At 34.7% G+C, this 24,097-nt stretch overlaps 1 protein-coding gene across 2 annotated transcripts in view; it reads left to right on the forward strand.

Moving 5' to 3' along the window:
• Positions 1-24,097, forward strand: part of LOC149779303 (sentrin-specific protease 1-like) — a 91,298-nt gene that overhangs the window by 12,793 nt on the left and 54,408 nt on the right. For both annotated transcript variants that reach the window (XM_089939918.1, XM_089939919.1), the window contains exons 5-9: positions 8,851-8,963; positions 13,885-14,024; positions 20,820-21,055; positions 21,563-21,611; positions 23,167-23,232. In XM_089939918.1, coding sequence (XP_089796044.1) covers positions 8,851-8,963; positions 13,885-14,024; positions 20,820-21,055; positions 21,563-21,611; positions 23,167-23,232 — 604 coding nt within the window. The remainder of the gene's footprint in view (positions 1-8,850; positions 8,964-13,884; positions 14,025-20,819; positions 21,056-21,562; positions 21,612-23,166; positions 23,233-24,097) is intronic.

The following is a 24,097-nucleotide window of genomic DNA, read 5'->3' on the forward strand; positions in this document are numbered from 1 at the left end:
TCTCCTTTGAATAGATTCCCCTATTACAGTACTTTTGGAATCCAGCAATTGCAGGAAGACTAAAAAATACCATATACAAGGTGACCCCCGCTATATCATGCTCCATTATGCAGTGAAATTGGCTATCACATGAATGTGTGTGGCTCCTGCAAATTCATATACATGTATTTTTCTTGTGCACGAAAAAAAAATCTTTCTTAAATGTACAAAAATAATGTGTAAAAAGTTTATTATCATTTTGGGGAAGAGCTCGCGTATGAATTCTAATGTAAGATGATTGTGGCTTGGCACCTGAAGTTTCATATATATGCATTTTCTCATACACAAACAAATAATTTTTCTTCTTTAAAGTACAAAAAATATTGTGTGCAAAATTTATTCAGGGATCATGCTGGGCTTTGCCAGTGTTACAAACTGCAATCCTTTTTCCTCACTGGCGAGAAAATACACTGTTGATTCTTTTTTTGGTCGATATTGTTAACTTTTACCTTGGGTTTGGAGTGGAGAAATTCAGAGGCACCATGAAAAGAAGCCGCAAACTTTATATAAAATGGAATGGAATCTATCTCTTGTTACATAAACAAGTTATTTATTCATATTGAGAAACCATCTTAACACAGCATTGTTATATCATAATTTGCTTATGCTGACATCTGGCCAGAATATTATATGCTGTGCTACACTCCATTAGTCATGTTACCAGTACTAGCTGCAATTGACCAACCTTTGAAGGCAGGAGCAGTAACTGCTACAAGCAACAAACAATGGCTATTCCTTTCTTTTTAAAATATACCCAGACAAATAGTTTGGTTGAAATTTCAAAGCACCGATCGTTCTGTATAAATACTAAACAAATTAAAAAAATCAGTCTCTGTCCGTGATCCAGAATAATTTTGATGTTGCCACTGCAATAAGAATTGGGCATTTGTTTGGTCCTCCAAAGCCCTCCTTCAGCATTGACTTCAATAGCATAGTTTCATCAAACTAAGTCATCACCAAACGTAAATAAAAGCAATTTAATCTGATGGATTTTTGCATTTTCCAAAGTGACTGGAACACATTTATTGTGCACTGAAAGTTTCCTTTTTGCAGGAAAACTTTGTTTCAAATTGCTACCAATGATGGCATAAGCGCAAATTAAATTTTCATTCTTTTGAAACCATATCTGGCAGTTAAGTTAGCTGAAGATGGGGTATCTTGCATAAATGTTTGTTAAACTTTTTTATTTAATCACTTTTTCATTTCCCTATGAATAGCCTCCTCCCCTGGGTAGCCTAGGCAGGGATGGTCCTGGCTTTTAAAAAGCTGTTGCCCAAAAAATCGCCAACCTCAATATTTTGTCGCCAATTTTCAAAAAGTGTCGCCAGAACAAGTAGCGTACATGTTTTCAAGTGTTAATTTAGTCTGTTAATGTAACAGGCAATGAAAATTACAAAAGATGGGTTAGTTAATACTCTAATTACAACAAGCATTAACAAAATGTTACATAGCGTTACATGAAGATCCGTCGTGATTTTAGGGCTGCCCACTTGTTGAATGCAGTTTCAAAGTCCAATTTTTCACATCTGTACATGCTGATTCTCATTAAATTCTCAAGAGATGAGATGCAGAGTTAATTTCTGATGTCAGTTTTTATGAGGTTCATCTTACTGAATCCACATTCACAGTCTACAGTGCTGACAGGCGACACCAGTAGTCTCTCAGCAGCACCCCCATCCTTATGGCTAGCTTCAGAAAGCTTGTTGTGAATTGCTTCCTAAATCTCAAGAATGATCACTGAATGCGGTATAAATTTTCTTGACAAGCTAAATAGGATCTCCATTCCCACGAATGAAACTTACATGAGTCAACACCTGGCAATATTGGACCATATATATAAGCATAAATTCACACCCAATTTAGGGATTCTTTCACTCCTGTATTTTGAGAAATAAATAATTATTATTAATTATGCAAAACTGTTTGTTTTTGCTATTTCTTGTTACGGAGTTTAAGTCTCTGCAGCCGTAACACGGATTGATGGCAAAAGGAAAAGATCAATGAGTAAAATGCTGTACTGGCGACAGATATAATTGTGATTGAGATTTTTCCATTTGCTTTGTATTTATACGCAGTAGTCAGTACTTCAAAGGTTATCAGTTTTCTATGAAGGTTCAGCAAAACTATTGTACTGGTATATGTAAACAAAAAAACAAAAAAAAAACAACAGAAGGATTAGCCATTCAGTTAATTGTATCTGTTTTATTCGCGTCTTCAGAAGTCGGTCAGTTGTAGGTATAGTTCGATAGCATGATTGACTGTGATACAGTACTCAGCCCAGATGTCAGCATAAGCAGATTATGATGTAACAATGCACTGTAAAGATGGGGTTGTCAATACGAACAAAGGATCGTTTGTGTAATAGATTGATTCCAATGCATTGCTTAGTCAAGTTTGTGGCTTCCTTTCATTCTCCCTTTTAATTTATCCAGTCCAAATCCATGATTGTATGTACACATTAAATAACCAAAAAGTCTGTCGCCAAAAAAATCGCCAGATGGGATATTTTTGTCACCAGTAAGGAAAAAAAATAGCAATTTGCGACATTGGCGATGCCCAGGATGATCCCTGCTAGGTAAGATGGTACTTTCTCCAGCTGACCAAAATCTAGGCCAGTTTCACTGTATATACATGTGGCATGTAAACAACTATAGCTATGTGGTAATTAATGGCAACAGTATTATAGTGAATTGTTTGGTGTCAATCGGATATAGTTCAAATTAGAAATACCATTTTTGATGTATGAGTAATTTGTTTTTTCTAATGGGATGTGACATATACATGAATTTTATAACATAATCTATACTTGAATTCGTTGATTTTTCATATAGGTGTACAGTATTTAACATATTATGGATCGTATTACAAAAATGTAAGTAAACACACACACACATGGCCATTTTTGGGTACATGCATCATTTTCTTCAGCTAACTGACTTGGTTGGTTCTTACAGTTTGGTCTATAATGTGGTTGGGTTATATGGCCACCAACTGCCATGTTTTAGGGGTGTCACAGTGTACTATAATGTCAGAAATTTTCATGGAGACCAATTTTTAATGTTTTCTTTGTTGCCCTGAACAATGACTTTAAAGACCCAGCAGAAAATTATCCATGTATGATGATGATCACACCATCACCATTTTCTATTATTCATCCCAAGAGATTAACAAAGCTACTATTATTTAATAAATCAGCATCAGTACTGTACTCTGGTAATAAAATATGAGCTTTTACATGTTTGTTTTATTTGACACCTTTGAAAATAGAACTATCTAGTAGCTGTTATTTCCACTATTGCTTGAAGCACTATTATTAATAAAACTAAGTATATACACTAATTACAGCAAATTAGTAAAGCTCGCACTTCATTGATTTTCACACAAAGGCACTGTATTAACAGTATCAGTCAAAGAATCATGGTACACATGAATGCTTGTCTGATAAATATTCCTAAAATTGCAAAAGTAAACAAATCCAGCTTTCTCAAAACCACTGATCTGTCACTCATGGTCACGTGAACTGCAATTGTCCATTCAGCATGAATTGGCTTTATGAATGAGTCTGCATGGTTCACTAATAGTGTACTTATTGTCAGTAGTAACATTTTCTTTTTATGTCATGGCCTGTTTAGCATACCAGTTGTGAAAAGATTGATTTTAATTCTTCTTTGTGCTCTTAATTTACTGTCAAGTCTAGTGGTTAAAATGGGTCGATACTTGAAGCAGTCAGATGAAAGTGTCTTTCAATTTAGTTAGCATCTTTGCACTTTGGTGACAGACTTACTTTGATGTTTAGCATTCAGATGAAAATGTGATGTAAGTGATTGATCTTGACAAGTGTTTCATTTGTGCTCATAGAGGTGGTAACATTGTGTTAGTTTTGTTGGTTGCATCAGGTACTTTGATATTATTCACTCAGATGAAAACATGGAACAAGTATTGACCTTGTCTTTGTCATGCATGTGGTAGTATTGTTTTAAACATTCAGGTGACCATTATTTGTGTCAGAATAGCTCTGTTCTTTTTGTATTCTTTATTTGGAGTATTTGTAGAGGTTAAAGCATGAAATTAAATATCTACTAGTATGCAAGCCTTGACAGATAAAACCACAAATCTAAGTACCCAAAAATATTTTTAAATTTTATTTTATTTTTTGTATAAAAAAATTAAAATACAAAAACGAACATTTAGACCCATGAAAAAAATGATACTACAACTAAAGTAGGTGAAGGGAAGAAATTCATCACATAACCTCCCCTTCCCTTCCATCACCACTGCTAATTTACTGTGGTTGTTTACTTAGTATTAGCTTCATGATGATATCCCATACCTCTCACAAAATCCAACTATTAAAGAGGTAACATAACAGTTGCTAGCCTTGGCTGAATTTGCTCCATGCCATCCTTAGCCCTAGACAGGTTCCTGCCATCATTGGATAAATATGGGTTATCATTTGGGGAGATGTCAGACCATACACAGGGACAATGGCATGGCCACATTTCCCTCCTTCAGGACATTTTACACAGGAATAATGGCATGGCCTCATATCCATTCTCCAGGATATTTTACACTGATAATGACAGGATACCCAGTCAGCCCTACAAGGAGTGTTGGGATAATCTTGACAACTTGGTGGAGAAAATTTTACCTACAAGTTAGTGCAAAACATCACTACTTCATAGAATGATAGATTTGGCTGCAATGGCAGTTTTTAGACTGGCCTGCCCCCCCCCCCCCCCCACCATACAAGTTGTGATCTTGCATGGGAATCCATGGCCCAAATTGCCAAATTGATCAGTAGTGTCACACATGATGTGGCTATCACTCTGAGGGCTTCAGATAACCTGGATCGCAGAATAGAATACAAAGGTGACCATGGTTGAGTTAGATGCTCACCATTGCCAGCTCCTATAACTTATTCTCCTCCTGTTAATGTGATGTATTTAAAGATGAAAGCAAATTGTTTAGTAAATTTGTATGTATCTCTGAGAATACGTATCCAATCACATTACCAATAAACCCCACTGAGGTATCTCTGCATGTAGCACTGGTGAGGGGAAGGGTTGTGAAGAGTTTAATCCATTTGTCTGTATGGTAGCTTGATGGGGAGGACAACATTTGTAATCTTTCCTTGATTGCTGTATTTGAGAGGTAGTGGAGCTTCTTCCTAACATTAATGTGATCAAATGAAGTTAGTAGGACACTATTTTGATAGGGAAAGACACCAAAAATTCGTCAGTTTTTAAAGTAATTTTATATTTTGTTATATTTAAAGTATAGCAGTTTCAGCACTGTGTGTTAAAATAAGATGAAATTTGTATTCTATTTGGTGAAGTAGATTTTGAGTCAGGATAAGTGGTTTGTTTTAAAGCCATTTGCCTTCACCAGTGTAATGAAAATTTCTTTAAGCACTGCAGTACATGGGGCTTTCATAGTGGCATCATAGTGTGACATACTTTAACTATTTTTATGTATGTCTCTGGGAAATTATGTTATGTTCAAGCAATGAATATTGATTTGACAAAAAAGGAACAAAGTAATGTGAATAACTGCCATTTAAATATATGTGTAATCAAATTCTAATAGATGACAAAAGCAGCTGACAAGAGTTCCCATGCTACCAGGAAATTGGGCAAAAGTCAGGAGAAATGATAGATTTTTTTCCTGACTGAAAATCCTTGAATTTTGCAGATATGGATGAAAAGTTGGCAAAACCCAGGAATTTTCCACCCCATTTTGATGACAGAAACAGTTGTGTAATTGAGTCTTAACTGAACTGATTGAGAGTTAAATTTATTGAATTTTGACTAGGAATTTCAGAGGTTGCAGTACGGATTATTCGGGTGTTTGCTATACACATATTTTTGTATAGTCAATCCAAATGCACAGTGGATTAGATTTTTATAGCAGACTGGTTAATTCAAAGATGGCTAGATATCTTTATCCTTTCTTGCATGGAATGTATGAAAGCCAGTCTAGCATTAGAGTCAGCCATCAAGGTGGCAGCATAGGGTACTGACTTACCAGATGGTGTTGCAAATTTTAACACTGTTACATTGAGTCCTGCCAGCATTAAATTGATTTTTAAAAAATGATTTAATCTCTACGAAATTGCGAGTATTACAAACATTGTCTTTAATCTGCTGACAGATGAGATGAAACTACATCTTTAACGAAGTTTTATCCCAATACTCTCACCATTTGAATTGCTAGTGCACACGAGTACACAAATCTCACAACCTACATGTTGATGACATCATAGGTCCAGTAGTCCTGTGATATCAACAATATCCCATTTCATTTGTGGTAGACAAAATAAAAAATATTAAATGAAAGTTGCATCATGTTTGTAATTAACAAATTATTGAAAGAACACAAATTTTTTTTAGATATTTATTCCAAGAACAACTATCCGCGTAAATTTGATGAAGCGTAGAGCACAAGGCAACAATGGTGTTGTTGAATCATGGGACAACCCCATTGCCATGTGCTCTCTGTTTGATGACTTATGCTCTGTCTAGGTTTCTGGTTGTTCTCAGAGTATGTTGAAAATTATATATCCCTTTGGGTTTCTATAAAAGATATTTGGCGTTTGTTTATTATTTCTGAATATTTGTAAAATGACATTAGAGAGTTGTTGTTGATATCACGTGACGGTTGGATTGCCGGTGTCATATGTTAAGAGATTTGTTTGGTTACTAATGAAAATTGCAAGTACCAGGTCAGGTTTCATAACTGCTGTAGGTTTGTCTCATCTGTCAGTGAATTAAAGACATAACAATTATAATACTTGCAATTTCTATTGATCTTATGCATGAATGATTTGATGTAACATTAAGTTTGTCCCCTGGTAAGTGTCTACTGTACACCACTACCACACAGTGGCAGCAAATTCCATTTTTTTAAATAGGCAATTGGCTCGGACCCCACACCCAAACAAAATATCCAAATGTGACAAATGTTGTGGAATATTCAGAAGAAACCATATTAGAAAATTGCTGGCCAGTCCATATAGAGTAGTAGATCAAAGTTTTGTTAAAATGTCGAATCTCTGAGCTGAACTTGGGTGCTAAACAATGGCACTGTGATGTACAGCATTAAGTATTTGTTTCAAGTCTATCTTAAATAGAGATTGTGTCCTTTGTATTATATATTATATTAAGAATCAATACAAGTCCCTGTATCAATACAGTTTCAAGGACTTGTTTATTGCATTGCAAGCAGACATGTTTAATTTACAGAAAATTCAGTTATTGTTTATAAAGTAGAATATAATGTTGAAGCTTTTTGGTCTTAATTTAAATCAACCCTTTTATAATTAGGTCTCTCTAAATGATGGATTTTTTACCAAATCATCTTAAGGAGTTTAGGATGTGTGAAAAATCTGATTAGTTTTTTGGGTTTATTTGGCAGGGATAAATTCAGGGTTAAATTTTATTCTTTACAAGATAAAATTCTAATACTTTGCATTTATTGTTTTTTTTTAATGCTTTAATACAAAATGTTTACTTTGCATAGTGTTCCTATAGATTGCTGTCTTGATCTACAATGGGTTATTCTAATTTCTTTACAATTAAGTTTTGAAAGAAAGCAAAACTGATTTATGTTCATTATGTTATTGTTTCTTCATACCAACACAGTGCAGCTCAGCAAAGTAATGTTATAATTTTTATTCTGTAAATCGAAATGACTTAACATGCCACTTTATATGAATATACAGTAGTCAAATTTGTTTCTTGTGGTACATGATGTGGTTTAGTAAGTGATCATATATCTGACTTGGGTGTTTTGAGAGAATCTTGAAATAGAAATATCTCTTGATTTGAAAAATGCATGTTTTATAAACTGAACTGTTCTTTAATTCCACTCAGTAATGGTCAGATGTTAAATTGAAAAAATAAATTTAATCTGGAAAACAAAAACAGGAAATGACCTGGAAATGTACCTTTAAGAACAACAGCAAGCAGAAATAGTAGATATCTGTGACTTATACTTTAGCAAGAACTGAGTAGGTGATTCAGGAATTTTTCCAGCCAGCTATCTACAGCATAGCCGTGCCAGATTTGATGAAGCTTGGTATAAATGTTCCTTAGGATATGCTTTACCAGAATTATGTCTTGCTTGGCTACCTTACCAGTTGTGTGGCTCCCAATCACGTCCAGGTAGAAAATCTTTTTAAATTTCTTTCGCTAGCTGACCACAGCATTAACCGCCGGCTTTTTTGGTTGTATTATTCCTAAGGAGCTGCTTTGCCAGAATTGTTTGTGGGGTAGGTCTGCAAGCAGCAGTGAGACTTCTTTAGCAACCAGGTTGAAAACATACAAATGATACTCCTGTCACATAAACTACAAGAATATTTATATATAAATGAATACTCAGTATCAACTGTGATAGATTCCTGGTATGAACATGTTTCACGTTCATACACAACATGCTAGTATACTATCTAATAAGTTTAAGTTACTCAAAGTTGGTACACAGTTAAACATCATGTCAGATTTCAACCATATTGATGGGAATTATCCTGATATGTCTTTCACTGCAAGACATATATCATATTATTATACCATTTGCAATTGAATCTAATGTTTGAACAATATCAGGCCTCCTTGGGTCTCTTGTTTTACATGACCCCTTTGTTCTTATACTATCCGTGATATTTAAAATTGCAACATTGAAAACTGGTATTGTCTTTTGAAATAGATGCCTCTATTCAAGATATTTCCATAGAATCCCCAAATGAAAGGTCACAATGAAGAGGAATCATTCATCCGTCATGCGAGAGAGATCATTTTTCATGTTTTTTTGTAGTTGGTGCCTCTCACGCATCAGCAGCAGTATCCAGGGGCACACAGATTGATGCAAATCTCCAACAGAACTTTCTGCATAGACCCAGGCATGACTTCAGATTCACTGCCTCAGAGGTAATTGCGTATATCAGGGATAGAACTTTTTATTATCAATGAAGAGGTAATTGTGTATATCTGCGATAGAACTTTTCATTATCAATGCAGAGGTAATTGTGTATATCTGGGATAGAAATTTTCATTATCATTGCAGAGGTAATTGTGTATATCTGGGATAGAGCTTTTCATTATCAGTGCAGAGGTAATTGTGTATATCTGGGATCAAACTTTTCATTATCAATGCAGAGGTAATTGTGTATATCTGGGATAGAGCTTTTCATTATCAGTGCAGAGGTAATTGTGTATATCTGGGATATAACTTTTGATTATCAATGCAGAGGTAATTGTGTATATCTGGGATAGAGCTTTTCATTATCAGTGCAGAGGTAATTGTGTATATCTGGGATCAAACGTTTCATTATCAGTGCAGAGGTAATTGTGTATATCTGGGATAGAGCTTTTCATTATCAATGCAGAGGTAATTGTGTATATCTGGGATAGAGCTTTTCATTATCAGTGCAGAGGTAATTGTGCATAACTGGGATAGAGTTTTTCATTATCAGTGCAGAGGTAATTGTGTATATCTGGGATAGAGCTTTTCATTATCAGTGCAGAGGTAATTGTGTATATCTGGGATAGAGTTTTTCATTATCAGTGCAGAGGTAATTGTGTATATCTGGGATCAAACTTTTCATTATCAGTGCAGAGGTAATTGTGTATATCTGGGATAGAGTTTTTCATTATCAGTGCAGAGGTAATTGTGTATATCTGGGATCAAACTTTTCATTATCAGTGCAGAGGTAATTGTGTATATCTGGGATAGAGTTTTTCATTATCAGTGCAGAGGTAATTGTGTATATCTGGGATAGAGCTTTTCATTATCAGTGCAGAGGTAATTGTGTATATCTGAGATCAAATGTTTCATTATCAGTGCAGAGGTAATTGTGTATATCTGGGATAGAGCTTTTCATTATCAGTGCAGAGGTAATTGTGTATATCTGAGATCAAATGTTTCATTATCAGTGCAGAGGTAATTGTGTATATCTGGGATAGAGCTTTTCATTATCAATGCAGAGGTAATTGTGTATATCTGGGATAGAGCTTTTCATTATCAATGCAGAGGTAATTGTATATATTTGGGATAGAGCTTTTCATTATCAGTGCAGAGGTAATTGTGTATATCTGGGATAGAGTTTTTCATTATCAGTGCAGAGGTAATTGTGTATATCTGGGATAGAGTTTTTCATTATCAGTGCAGAGGTAATTGTGCATAACTGGGATAGAGCTTTTCATTATCAGTGCAGAAGTAATTGTGTATATCTGGGATAGAGCTTTTCATTATCAGTGCAGAGGTAATTGTGTATATCTGGGATATAACTTTTGATTATCAATGCAGAGGTAATTGTGTATATCTGGGATAGAGTTTTTCATTATCAGTGCAAAGGTAATTGTGTATATCTGAGATCAAATGTTTCATTATCAGTGCAGAGGTAATTGTGTATATCTGGGATAGAGCTTTTCATTATCAGTGCAGAGGTAATTGTGTATATCTGGGATAGAGCTTTTCATTATCAATGCAGAGGTAATTGTGTATATCTGGGATAGAACTTTTCATTATCAGTGCAGAGGTAATTGTGTATATCTGGGATAGAACTTTTCATTATCAATGCAGAGGTAATTGTGTATATCTGGGATAGAGCTTTTCATTATCAGTGCAGAGGTAATTGTGTATATCTGGGATAGAACTTTTCATTATCAATGCAGAGGTAATTGTGTATATCTGGGATAGAGTTTTTCATTATCAGTGCAGAGATAATTGTGTATATCTGGGATAGAGCTTTTCATTATCAGTGCAGAGGTAATTGTGTATATCTGGGATAGAGCTTTTCATTATCAGTGCAGAGGTAATTGTGTATATCTGGGATAGAGCTTTTCATTATCAATGCAGAGGTAATTGTGTATATCTGGGATAGAACTTTTCATTATCAATGCAGAGGTAATTGTGTATATCTGGGATAGAACTTTTCATTATCAATGCAGAGGTAATTGTGTATATCTGGGATAGAACTTTTCATTATCAATGCAGAGGTAATTGTGTATATCTGGGATAGAGTTTTTCATTATCAATGCAGAGGTAATTGTGTATATCTGGGATAGAGCTTTTCATTATCAGTGCAGAGGTAATTGTGTATATCTGGGATAGAACTTTTCATTATCAATGCAGAGGTAATTGTGTATATCTGGGATAGAGCTTTTCATTATCGATGCAGAGGTAATTGTGTATATCTGGGATAGAGCTTTTCATTATCAGTGCAGAGGTAATTGTGTATATCTGGGATAGAGTTTTTCATTATCAGTGCAGAGGTAATTGTGTATATCTGGGATCAAACTTTTCATTATCAATGCAGAGGTAATTGTGTATATCTGGGATAGAACTTTTCATTATCAGTGCAGAGGTAATTGTGTATATCTGGGATAGAGTTTTTCATTATCAGTGCAGAGGTAATTGTGTATATCTGAGATCAAATGTTTCATTATCAGTGCAGAGGTAATTGTGTATATCTGGGATAGAGTTTTTCATTATCAGTGCAGAGGTAATTGTGCATAACTGGGATAGAGCTTTTCATTATCAGTGCAGAAGTAATTGTGTATATCTGGGATAGAGCTTTTCATTATCAGTGCAGAGGTAATTGTGTATATCTGGGATATAACTTTTGATTATCAATGCAGAGGTAATTGTGTATATCTGGGATAGAGTTTTTCATTATCAGTGCAGAGGTAATTGTGTATATCTGAGATCAAATGTTTCATTATCAGTGCAGAGGTAATTGTGTATATCTGGGATAGAGCTTTTCATTATCAGTGCAGAGGTAATTGTGTATATCTGGGATAGAGCTTTTCATTATCAGTGCAGAGGTAATTGTGTATATCTGGGATAGAGCTTTTCATTATCAATGCAGAGGTAATTGTGTATATGGGGGATAGAGCTTTTCATTATCAATGCAGAGGTAATTGTGTATATCTGGGATAGAGCTTTTCATTATCAGTGCAGAGGTAATTGTGTATATCTGGGATATAACTTTTGATTATCAATGCAGAGGTAATTGTGTATATCTGGGATCAAACGTTTCATTATCAGTGCAGAGGTAATTGTGTATATCTGGGATAGAGTTTTTCATTATCAGTGCAGAGGTAATTGTGTATATCTGGGATCAAACGTTTCATTATCAGTGCAGAGGTAATTGTGTATATCTGGGATAGAGCTTTTCATTATCAGTGCAGAGGTAATTGTGTATATCTGGGATAGAGTTTTTCATTATCAGTGCAGAGGTAATTGTGTATATCTGGGATAGAGCTTTTCATTATCAATGCAGAGGTAATTGTGTATATCTGGGATAGAACTTTTCATTATCAATGCAGAGGTAATTGTATATATCTGGGATAGAGCTTTTCATTATCAGTGCAGAAGTAATTGTGTATATCTGTGATAGAACTTTTCATTATCAATGCAGAGGTAATTGTGTATATCTGGGATAGAGCTTTTCATTATCAGTGCAGAGGTAATTGTGTATATCTGGGATAGAACTTTTTATTATCAATGCAGAAATGTAAAGTCACAAGCCTGATTCTTTTAATAGTACATCTGGAAGGACATTAAAATGGTTTCAAGTCAAATTATTTTGAAAGAACATTACAAATCATGTCATATCTAATTCTTTTAAAGAACATCTAAAATGTTCTTAAGTCTACTAATTCTTATAAAAGTACATTAAAAATTCATCTAGTGTCAAGTTTAATTCTTATAAAAGTACACTAAAAATTCATCTAGTGTCAAGTTTAATTCTTATAAAAGTACATTAAAAATTCATCTAGTGTCAAGTTTAATTCTTATAAAAGTACATTAAAAATTCATCTAGTGTCAAGTTTAATTCTTATAAAAGTACATTAAAAATTCATCTAGTGTCAAGTTGAATTCTTATAAAAGTGCATAAAAAATTCATCAAGTTTCAAGTTGAATTCTTATAAAAGTACATTAAAAATTCATCCAGTGTCAAGTTGAAATCTTGTAAAAGAACAATCACCAGTCTAGTTCTTTTAAAAGAGCATCTAGAATATTCTCAAATCAGATTCTGTTGAAGGAATATATACAATATTTTGCTTTGTTACCATTCTAAATACAAACCAAAAATGATGTAATATGGTAATGTGAATGAAATGTTTGATTTTAATCCTAAGAAATGTATGATTTTAAACCTAAGAAATGTTTGTGGTTAATCCTAAGAAATGCTTCATGTTAAGATTTTCTCCTTTAATAAGAGTTGTTGTGGGTAAAATGTTCAGAGGTAGGTTGAGGAAAGGGGTGGGGGGTAAAAGAGCACCAGTATTTATATTTTTTTGTTTTGGTTGTGAAGCATAAGCAAAATACTTAATCCTTCCATATAAATGCTATAGTAAACTAGAATGTTCTTTACAGTTTTGTGCTGAAAGTCCCAATTACAGGTCTGTTAATGGTAGACTGTGTAGAAAAGTACTTTCTTCACCAGCTATTGTGCTTTATCCTTGAGTGTTCTTTGTCCATTTATAGTTGGACATGCTTTAACTTGCTTTCCAACCATGCTTATCTGTCTAAATTGAATAGCTGTCACTACCTTCTTTGAAAATGCACTTTCTTGTCACAGATTTTCTTTATGTTCGTGTGCTCTTTGTAATTACACAAGTGAACAATTAAATGACTGAAGTCAAAAATCAACTGAAGTATGATATTTTTCATTTACAGTCAAAAATCAACTCAGACATAATATTTTTCATTTACAGACAGTCAAAAATCAACTCAAGCATGATGTTTTTCATTTGCACAGTCAAAAATCAACTCAAGTATGATATTTTTCATTTACAGACAGTCAAAAATCAACCTGATTATGATAATTTTCATTTACAGACAGTCAGATTGGATGAAAGAGAGAGATACAGGCAGTTACTGCAACAGTTCACATCAGTTCCACTAGAGAGTAAGAAAACAGAGAGTGGTCAATCATGGGAGAGAAAGGGCAAAGGCATCAATGTACCAGCATTACCAAAGTGAGTCTCTCCAAGGAATAGACAAAAAAAATTTGAAAGATCATTACATATTGCAGTTTAAATTTGACACATAATTATAAGATCCTGCATGGGTTCGAGTCTCGGGTTCAGCTAATGTGGGTATGTGAGAAAGCTTGCCAGTAGCTTCTCGTGGGTCCATGGTTCTTTCTGGGGTTTTCCCAGGTTCTTCCAACACCATTAATATTGGCTGCCATGTATAGCCTATCGTGTGCTGAAAAATGGCGTTAAACCATGCAACAACAATAATTATAAGATCATTGTCCCCACATTTATTAAAACATGCTCTGGATATTATGATACCTTCACCTATCCATCCACATCATCTGTCTGTCCATCTTTCGAGTCTCCATCCATCTGTACATAACCATAGCTAATAAACCATGAGTTTATGTCACTCGTGCAAGGATGGACTATCTGCAGAAGAGGTTTTCTGAGACGTGATCAAATATAGATTTTACAAACTTTCAACTTCAATTACATTTTTTTCTTTCTTTTCTCTGACCAATTTTGTGCTGTCGTCACGATAGGAAGATGCATCATGTATATGACAAATTCTGTATTATCCCACCTGGATCACTTCCTAGGGGTGGATGTGAGGGACAGACAGAGAGGTATGGAAAGGGGTTGGGGTAGAGTGGATCACATGGGGATTTGCATTGGCAAGTCATAGCAGTGGCTCTAATTAAATTTAGACAGTTACCAAAGTTAATCCCCAGTATTTGACATCACCCTCTGCCGTGCAAATTGAGGCCAGCAATTTTTAGAATAGAACGTAATGTTTGTGGGATTTTGCTATCTTTGTTCAATAGCTCCTAGTAAAAGAATCCAGAAGCTTCTGTTAGTTTTAAGCAATTATAGTCAATTTTATTAGATAGTAGCTAAAATATTGTATTCGACAAATTAAGGACATGATTGCTGGTTTTTTCATTTGAAGAATGAATTTGATGGAGTGTTGCTTGTTGATAAAGACATTTTATTTGCACTTAATTTCATTTGAAATGCATTTGGAATCATTTCATGTAAGGTTTGCATTTCAGCTATTATCTCATAGACTTTCCTGTTAACATCTCAGATATACATTCTGATTTTACATTTATCATTACTTTTATTGTTTCCTTTAACTTCTGCTTTTTTTGGACAAATGGAAATGCAGTTACTGATGTTGGATTTTCCCATTTTCTAGATTGTTCAAAGGGGATAACTGTTGGTTTGTATCTTGTCTTATTAAAAGCATGCTTTGATACAGGGTTCGTACAGTCTTTAAAGGTCTTTGAGAGTTTGGGAAAAATGAGGTCGCATTTTCAAGGCCTTGAAAGTTTGGGAAAATTGAACAGATTATCTTGAGGTCTTTAAAAGTCTTTGAAAATTGAAATAAACCCAGAAATTGTAATTTCTTTCCATAATCAAAAAATAAAATTCTCCAAGTTGTTAGATTCGGATGTATAGTCTGACTATACCAACCTGTTTGTTTGTACCCCATACTGATTTCAATAATAAAACTTTTAATCTGATAAAAAGTGCAAGGAACTTAGTCAATTCATTTATTGATTTATATTTTCTAACCTAACTGTGAGTAGAGTGGCCCTAACACCATCATCATCTGTGCAATTTCATGCTTATCAGAAGTTTTCATTATAATAGACAGACATGCATGAGATCCATTTCCAGTTCCTGGATAAGTCTGTTTTCAGTAAAGGGGTGTGTGCATAGGATGAATCTATGACAAGTGGGTTCACATTCAAGAATACCGTCTGTTTTCTTGGAACTGTTTGATTCTTAAATAGGTCATGTGAGAAAGTAGATAAGTGTCCTCCCATGTATTATTATATAGTACATGTATCACAAGTAAATTGTAAGCAGCCATATGAGCCTCTGTGATGTGCACACGACATGAACCTCGACCTGTAATCGTTATTCTGTGTCTTGATATTTTTTTTACGGGTACCCATTTGCTCATTTTATTACCTGGGTTATTATTAATGGGCGGGTACCCGTTGGCATCTTTAGGGGGGCTCCACATTTTGCTCAGTGATTGCCTCCTACTGACTCTATGAGGAGTGACATATTTTTGAAAGAGATGAAGGCATTACTAGCTAGAAGAGTTGCAAAGATCATTTGAAAATCAACATCCTTGGGCATCTGTTCAAAGCTGTTCCTGGTCACAAAAGTCAACATAAGTTGTACTCAGTTGTAGATCTGAACAAACTCAGAGTTCATACGAGCCCCAAAATTTAAATGGGGTCCATCCATTTGTCTGTAGAACCAGATAAATACACAAGCATGGACTTGTCGTAGTTCTATGTTTATATCCTTTTAACGTCAATAAAACACACGAGTTTCGCCTACATAGGAATAGTGTATCAGTTTTGAGGCCTTACTTTTAGCCTCTGTTGTTTTCTTTGGGCCTTTACCAGAATATTGAATTTTGTTATCACCCTCGTCTCGAGGACATCCTTATCTGTAATGACTGCATACCTATAAAACATGCTACACAAGCACTTAGTAAGTTTGGTTTTGCACAACCTTCTTTGCCTCAAAGTTTAGAGTGTATAGTCACTGCGGAGAAGTAAGAGCTTGTTCCATTCCCAACATTGCATTTATCTGGGTATGGAGTTCCTCACCCATGTAAGCCTTCACCACAAACACATAGACTATAAGCATTGTTCTAGTGTCAGAGTAATGAGCTTTCTTCCAGAAAATTTAACACTGCGAGGGAATTTCTTCATCACCTGATCTTATGAATCATGGCTGCCTCTACATTAACCCTTTGCTGATTGCTCTTCTTTTAATTGCAGTTGATTTCTTTTTAGTTAGATCAGCAGATACAGGTCTAAACAGATACTTCTGATTCCATGGAAGCAGAGAGAATGGCTGGATACAGGAATTAAGTTAGAAGCCATGCAGAAAAAATTTACAATCTCCTAAGATGCAAATTTGGTCAAGTTGAGGGACTCCCTTGCTGCTGAACTTCATCATGAACTACTGAACTTCATGATCGTCAGCAGCAAATGGATGCACCATGAGAGAACCCTTCACATCAACATATTTGAGATGAAGACAATATTCAATGCTTCCCATGCCTGGCAGGCATTACTTTTAATTAAAAACAGTCCTAAAAATGTCAGACATTTTATTTGTGACTATTTTTTGGAAGAGAGAACGGTCACCATGCCTGTGTATAAACATACAGGTACAGTATATTCTGGGCAGGCTCAATGCCATAGCCAGTTCTTTAGTATGGAGAGGACAGCTACTACTCACAGAGTGGTCTCTCCATTCAAATATCTGCCACTGAGTTTTTTACATGTGGGATCAGCTGATAGTAAATCTGTTTGCAACGAGGTCAAGCAACGAGAAGCTGACCTTCATCATCCCATTTCTGGACCCAAATACATGGGCTGTTGATGCCCATTCAATCAACCAGGCCTGTGCATTTACTCCATCAATTCTGATCCAGAACTTAATCCAGAAAATGATTGCAAAGGTAGGTTTACGCATGGCTCTTGCCCAGCAGGTTATGTATAGAAAAAAACTTAAGACCTTGGGTTATTCAACAGATCTCAGCAAATACATGGACCACCACTTTAAATGTATACAAGGGAAAATAGCATGCTTTTCGTGGCATGTTGAGCAAATGACATCACACAATATCAACCGCCATTCCTCAGCTGGCCAATTTCTTTCTTTTTCACTTTGAAAGCAGTAAACTAACACCAATAAAAATTAAGGGATATCACTGCATGATTTCTGATACATTCCAGCATCATGGGTGACTTGACATTGGTCACAATTAAGATTTTTCAGACTTTCTGACCAGTTTTGATATATCCTGACCTTGCTCATTAACCCAATTTCCATAGTGGAGCCTCTCTTGGGTTTTGCCGTGGCATAATTTTTTTTATGTTTGAGCATATGTCCATTTTCCTGCTGAAGCGGCTATCATATAAGATTTGTTTCCGATAGCCCTGTCTTTGAGAGTAAGCAAGCTCTGTGCTGTGTATGTGAATCCAAACTGTGGATCTACAATTTCCTTCTGATGGTTCAGAAATTTTAACGATACAGCCATGTCATATCACTAAGAACAAGTTTTCATCTAGTGGTAACCAGAAAATAATTGTACATCTCTCTTATCAATCAGTCCTTTGATGGAGATGAGATTTCAGGACTTGGTACACGCAGTCTGAAAATAAATGAAACACGAGACTTCTCAGTTAGGACGCTGGAGGCTTTTCCTTCTACTCGAGTGCAGACAATGATCCAACTCCTTTGGATTATCCTCCTGGTTTAAGGGAGTCACTAAGTCAGCATATGTTGATCTTTCATAGAAACAGGTAGATCTCTAATGAAGATTTTGGCTCATGAATATGAGCTATAAGCCTTGTTTCAATTAAATGTCTCTCAGTTAAAGACATAATGGAATCGTTTGACTGGCATGCTCAGTCCACATTTTCCTCTTTCTGTTTGCGTGACATGACCTAAAAAAACAGAGGTGAATTTTCTTGGTCCTTTGATCGTTACCTAGACTGACACCAGGCCATTCCACTTCTGATACAACCACATTCTTCAGTATGACCAGTTCACTTTCATTGGATTCACCAGAGAAAACTTCCATTAGTAAATATTTGTCAAGTGTGTGGAGACCACAGGAGATTTGTACTTTTGACCCTTCATGGTACTGTTAGGTACAGGTTGTATGATCGGCGTTCCACTTGTTACCTATTCTCCTAACTATGTGATTTGTAATGTGTTGGACAGAGAAAGAAAATTTTACAGTAAATTATGTTTCTCTGAAAATTCATACCCAGTCACATTACATTAAATCTCTCCCACCTCTCCATGCAGTGCAAGTGCCCTGTCTCTGACCGTGCTTAAGGTAAAACTGGATGAATTTGCCCGAAAGGGTAAGGGAAGGTAATTTGTAAGAGTTGTTACCCTTTGTCTATACAAAGTATAGCTGGAGATTTTTTCAAGCCTTTGGTAGGGCTGGATTCAAGAGGTAGCTGAAATAATTCCTTATGCTAATGTTTTTGATGTAGAAACAAAATTTGTTATACTGTTTCCTATTTAAACCTATGCCAGTCTGTTCACAGATGTGTCAGTTGAATTTATATTTGCGCTTTAAAATTAAATCATTCATGAAAAGGTCATGAGAAACATATGCACCGAATTGGTTAAAAAGTAAACAAGATGGGTGTTTTAACTTCACTATCTATCAGGCTTACAAAAGTAAAGACATTCTGATGTACAATAGAATCTCTGGCTTGAATGCTGCTGGCTACTTGTAATAGCATTTAAACTTGTTGATTTGAACTCTTGAGTGCTGTGATAGGTCCTTTGGTGTTCAGGGAACATGGATTGTATTGTATAGTGTGAAATGCTTGAAATTTGTGGGATTTCAATTATTGCAGGTGAGTTAGACCATGAATATAAGGTCAGAACAATATATCAACCAAGCTACCATTACCCCCACACCCCGATCATATGCAGTGGAAGGGCATCACCTATTTATTTCTTTGCTTTAAGACTACAGCTATCTATAGTGCTGAAAATGTGAATATACATTAGGATAAATGCTTGAATGATGAGGAACACTGAAACTGATGAATCACAATTTAATTTGAATGCAAAATGTAATGAACATGAAAACTTGTGTAAGAATGTTATGACTTGACCTAGTGTATAAATATAAATGCAGATTTTACACATTGTTCTATTTCATTTCCAAAAGCTGATATTACAATTTGAAAACACATTTTTGCACATATCAACTAACTGGTAAATAAACAATTAACAGATTAGTCCCACTTCCTCGGAGCTCATTTAAATCAGTTTTCTTTGAAGTGCTAATTTGTCATGTCTGCAGATGAGCCAGTCAAAATCAGCTGAGTCTGCATTTCTCATGACCTCCACTTTGTTTAACTATTCAATCACCCTGGTTGAATACCACTCCAGACCTGCCAGCCCTTATGATTTCCCCATAAGTCTTATGAAATGACACTTAAAAAATGGACTTGGGGATAAAAGCAAAAACTATGGAAATATGATTGTTGTGGTAAAATCTGGATAATTGAAATTATGATTTGTGTTCTTCCTTTGAATGTTGTTGACAGTCTAATCTACGGGTTGGAACTTGTTCCTGCATGCAACTGACACAAACATTGGTATAATCTCATTTTCCTTTATTTGAGACATCAGTCTTTTTCCATAATGCACTTTGATAATATCAGAGATTGCTACCACCTTTTGCTTATGCTTTGGGGTTAAAATCTACTTTCAGCAGAATTCTATATGTATGGCTACTGTATGCTTTGTTGTCTTTAAGAACACCTGAGAATTTAATTACATAGTTATAAAAATTACAATAATGGTATTAATTATGTTAGCTCAGACTCATGTGGAAAAAGAAGTCTGCAGTTTCTTTAAGACCTCTGCAGTGACAGCAGAAGTTAGCAATGACTAAATTTAGTAATAAGCTTAATTACTGAAGTACAGATGAAACCTGTTTGCTTGCAAATGTGTGGAAGTGAATGTATCATCTTTCACTGAGACATCTGCATTGTTGTTTGCCTTTTTTGTGTAAATGATAAATCACTGAAATTAGATACCAACAAATGTGTATTTTTTCAACCAAAACCACAAAGCTTGAAACTCAAAGTGTTATGCATATTTATTCTGAAATTATTGGTTTGACTGATTTCCATTTTCCTTTCATTCTCTTATTTTTTAAATTTATTTCCCTGAAATTGACTGATATGTTACCTTATCTTTTGGCAGGTTTTATTTTAAGTCCAATACAAGCATCCTAGGCAGTAATTATGTTCAGGATGGTGATCATAGTTTTCGACGCCAAGAAGTATCCATCCCTCGACAGAAGGTTGTTGCATCACATTTCATCAAAGGAAATGGCCTTGGTCCACCTCCATCAGAGAGAACAGTGATTGATCTCACTGAAGATTCAGTTTTAGAACTTAAGAAGCCAGATGAAGAAATAAGTATCAAAACATCAGAAGGTTTGTTTAATGTGTGGACTGGTGACACATCATTTACTAATTCATAACTCCAAAGTCATATATTTTTACATAAAATTCATGACAACGAAAATTCTTCATTAGCTTTGACATTTTTCTAGAATATGATTAGGGTAAAAAAGTCAGTAAGTTTGAGCTGTTTGGAGATTTTATTGAAGAATGCATACAAAAGCAACTTTGGGTAGGTTCTCATTTAAATGGAAAGAAAACTTTATGGTTGATATTGTTCTAAACTTCAAATGTTTCAGAATTGTGATGAAAATATTAATGTTTGGATAGAGTGAGGCCCTTCAACATATTTTACATTCATAATTTCTGATTAAAGTTAAAACTTACTTTATTCTCAAGAATTCTTTTTGACCAAACTTATATGTCCAGAAATTTTTTAATTTCATTCTGGTTTCGGTTGACTGTTATTGTGATGTGTATGAATGTCAGTGCTGGTAAAATATCTTGTTCACATTGATTACCTAAAATTGTTTATTTCAGTCACACCTAGACATCTGAGCAAAACAGAGAATAGAACTAAAGACTCAAGGTTTGTAAAACCTTGTGTGGGTGGAAATTATGCATAGTTTGTGTGAAGTTAACAGTCATTCATTATTCCACAGTTGAAGAACTTGCCTGTTAGTTGTGGGAAAAAGCTGATTTTAGTACAGAACAGAGATGTATACATGGACCACACAGTTCTTGAAAAACCCTTAAAATTTATGTCTAGTCTTGACAAACCTTTGAAAATAAAGTGGTAAAAGCCTTTGAAAAGTCCTTCAGAAACCCTTGAAACTTGTCGATAAGAACTTGCTGTTGTTAACTGTTTAAAGTTTGCCTATGATTTTGGGGGAAAGGTGAGCATTAGTGATTGTTCTAATCCTTAATTGTAACACTCACTTTGTTTTTTGAGATACCTTTAGTACTATCTCTTGTCGTATGACCAGATTACAGCTTTATTGTCAGTTTAAACAATGGGGAAATATGCATTCAATCACAAAGTGGATAACAGATCCCAAATACCTATGGGTCAGAGACTTCAAAAGGAATACAGCCATGGCCACTTGGTTGTTTTGTGTAATGAAGTAATTGTTTGGGGAAAAAGTTGGGGAGTGTTCCTCTCCTTGCATGAGAAGTAAAAAATACAAATCATTAGTGAATACTTTGGAATCCTCTGAAGAGTCATTGATTACAAAATTTTTACACTTCATTTTTAAATTCAATAATATACAACCCCTGTAGCAAATTATAAGAAGACTTGACATGTCCTTACATTTGACCTCAAGAACCATGTTGAGATTTTTACTTTACGCATATATGATTTCTTTTTTATTTATACATATATGATTTTGTTTTTGGTGCAAAAATAAAGTTTATAAAAATGATAATATGTAGAAGAATTGGATTACTATTCAGCCCATGTTAGTTTGTAGTGAACGGCCATTTTTCAGACAGCATCAACAGTTTGCTTAGGTTTTGTGTGAAGTTTTTCATTACATTTCCTCTTGATAGAGTCTGCTTATACTTGGCATGAATTTTTATAAAGCTAGCCAGTTCATTGTACGACATGCTTACTGTTTGCTGCTTTCATATTTGGGTCAAGGTAACATTTGATGAAACTTGCTTAGAGGTTTTGGTTCAAGTTTCTTCATTTGCTTATATTTAATAAATTCCTTTAATTTAATTATACTTGACATGGCTCATTATGAAGCTAAGATGATAAATTCTTGGATGCACTTACCCTTGTGACCTGAAAATCAAGATCACAGTCAAAAAATGTATATTATGGGTTTGGATACAGTTTTTTCATTTGCTTATATTTCCTAAACCAGCATAATTAAGTTTCTCCATAATTGGGCTAAGACTGTTCATTCTGTGATATGTTAATGCAGCCTTTTGATTTTGAGGTCAAGGTTACAAGTAATGCTTTAGTCTTTGGCCAGCATGCTGGTCCTGGTCTTCTTGTGTTGTGTTCAGTGATAGCATCAGCAGAATTTGGTAGTATGAAACATTCATTTGTTTGTCAATTTTAAAAATAATAAAATTGTTGTGTTGATTGTGCATAAGATCCTGCGACATTAATGGGCTGATTCCTCTTTTCACAGTAGAGTGGATTCACCAAGAACTGTTCAAGAATCACAACTTTGTTCAGAAGAATGGCTAAAAGAATTGTAAGTAAATAATTCATTCTTTAACTGAAGGTTTCAGATATGATATTTCTATGGTTGTAGACCTTTTATGAGCTGAATATAAATGTTATGAACCAATAAAACTCATATTGACTAACATGAAGTGGAGGTCATTATGTTAGATTTACTGTTTCATAAAATTTTATGTTCGTTGAAATAAATGTCTATATTATTACACTATGTCATTATTTCTTAAAAGTTGCAATTTAATTTGCTTCAGAACTGTACTTATGCCATCTTAGACTGCATGTCAATAAGAGCTTTAAGTTATGAAATCAAGTTAAAGTCCATTTCATCCTGCCAGACCTGCCAGATCTTGTGATTTTACTGTAAAGCTTTCTGAAATGTACCATAAATTGTGATCATTTTGGTAAAATCTGGATATTAGATTGTCCAGGTTTAGTTTAGATTTAGGTTTTGATATTATACTCCGTTGAGTTGGTCGTGGAACCAGACTAACTTATAAAGGGTACCTCAGATGCTTTAATCTACTCATGTTCTTCACATAAAATGCTCAGTAATTAAGAGTTTGTATTTAAGCTATAACATTATCTAAAAATGTGTTCCAACCATACATGCCAACCATTACACTTTTGGTGTAATCATTGCTCTTTTTTTCACTAAATTACGCCTTACATGTAACTGTATTTGGTTTAGGCGTTTTCGGTATATCCCCCTCCAAAAAAAATTAATAATTTGTTTTCTCATTTTTATTAACATCCCATTAATCCCACAGATTATTCCAGAAAAGACGGCTTCTGTGTAACTGCGACATAAGAGTATGCTTGTCCGAAGACTTGCATGCACTTTCCTAACAGTATTATGTTCTATTTATAGCAGTTGCCAT

The sequence above is a fragment of the Sinohyriopsis cumingii genome, chromosome 17 (assembly GCF_028554795.1).
Source record: "Sinohyriopsis cumingii isolate HCF-2022 chromosome 17, ASM2855479v2, whole genome shotgun sequence".
Classification (NCBI taxonomy): Eukaryota; Metazoa; Mollusca; class Bivalvia; order Unionida; family Unionidae; genus Sinohyriopsis; species Sinohyriopsis cumingii.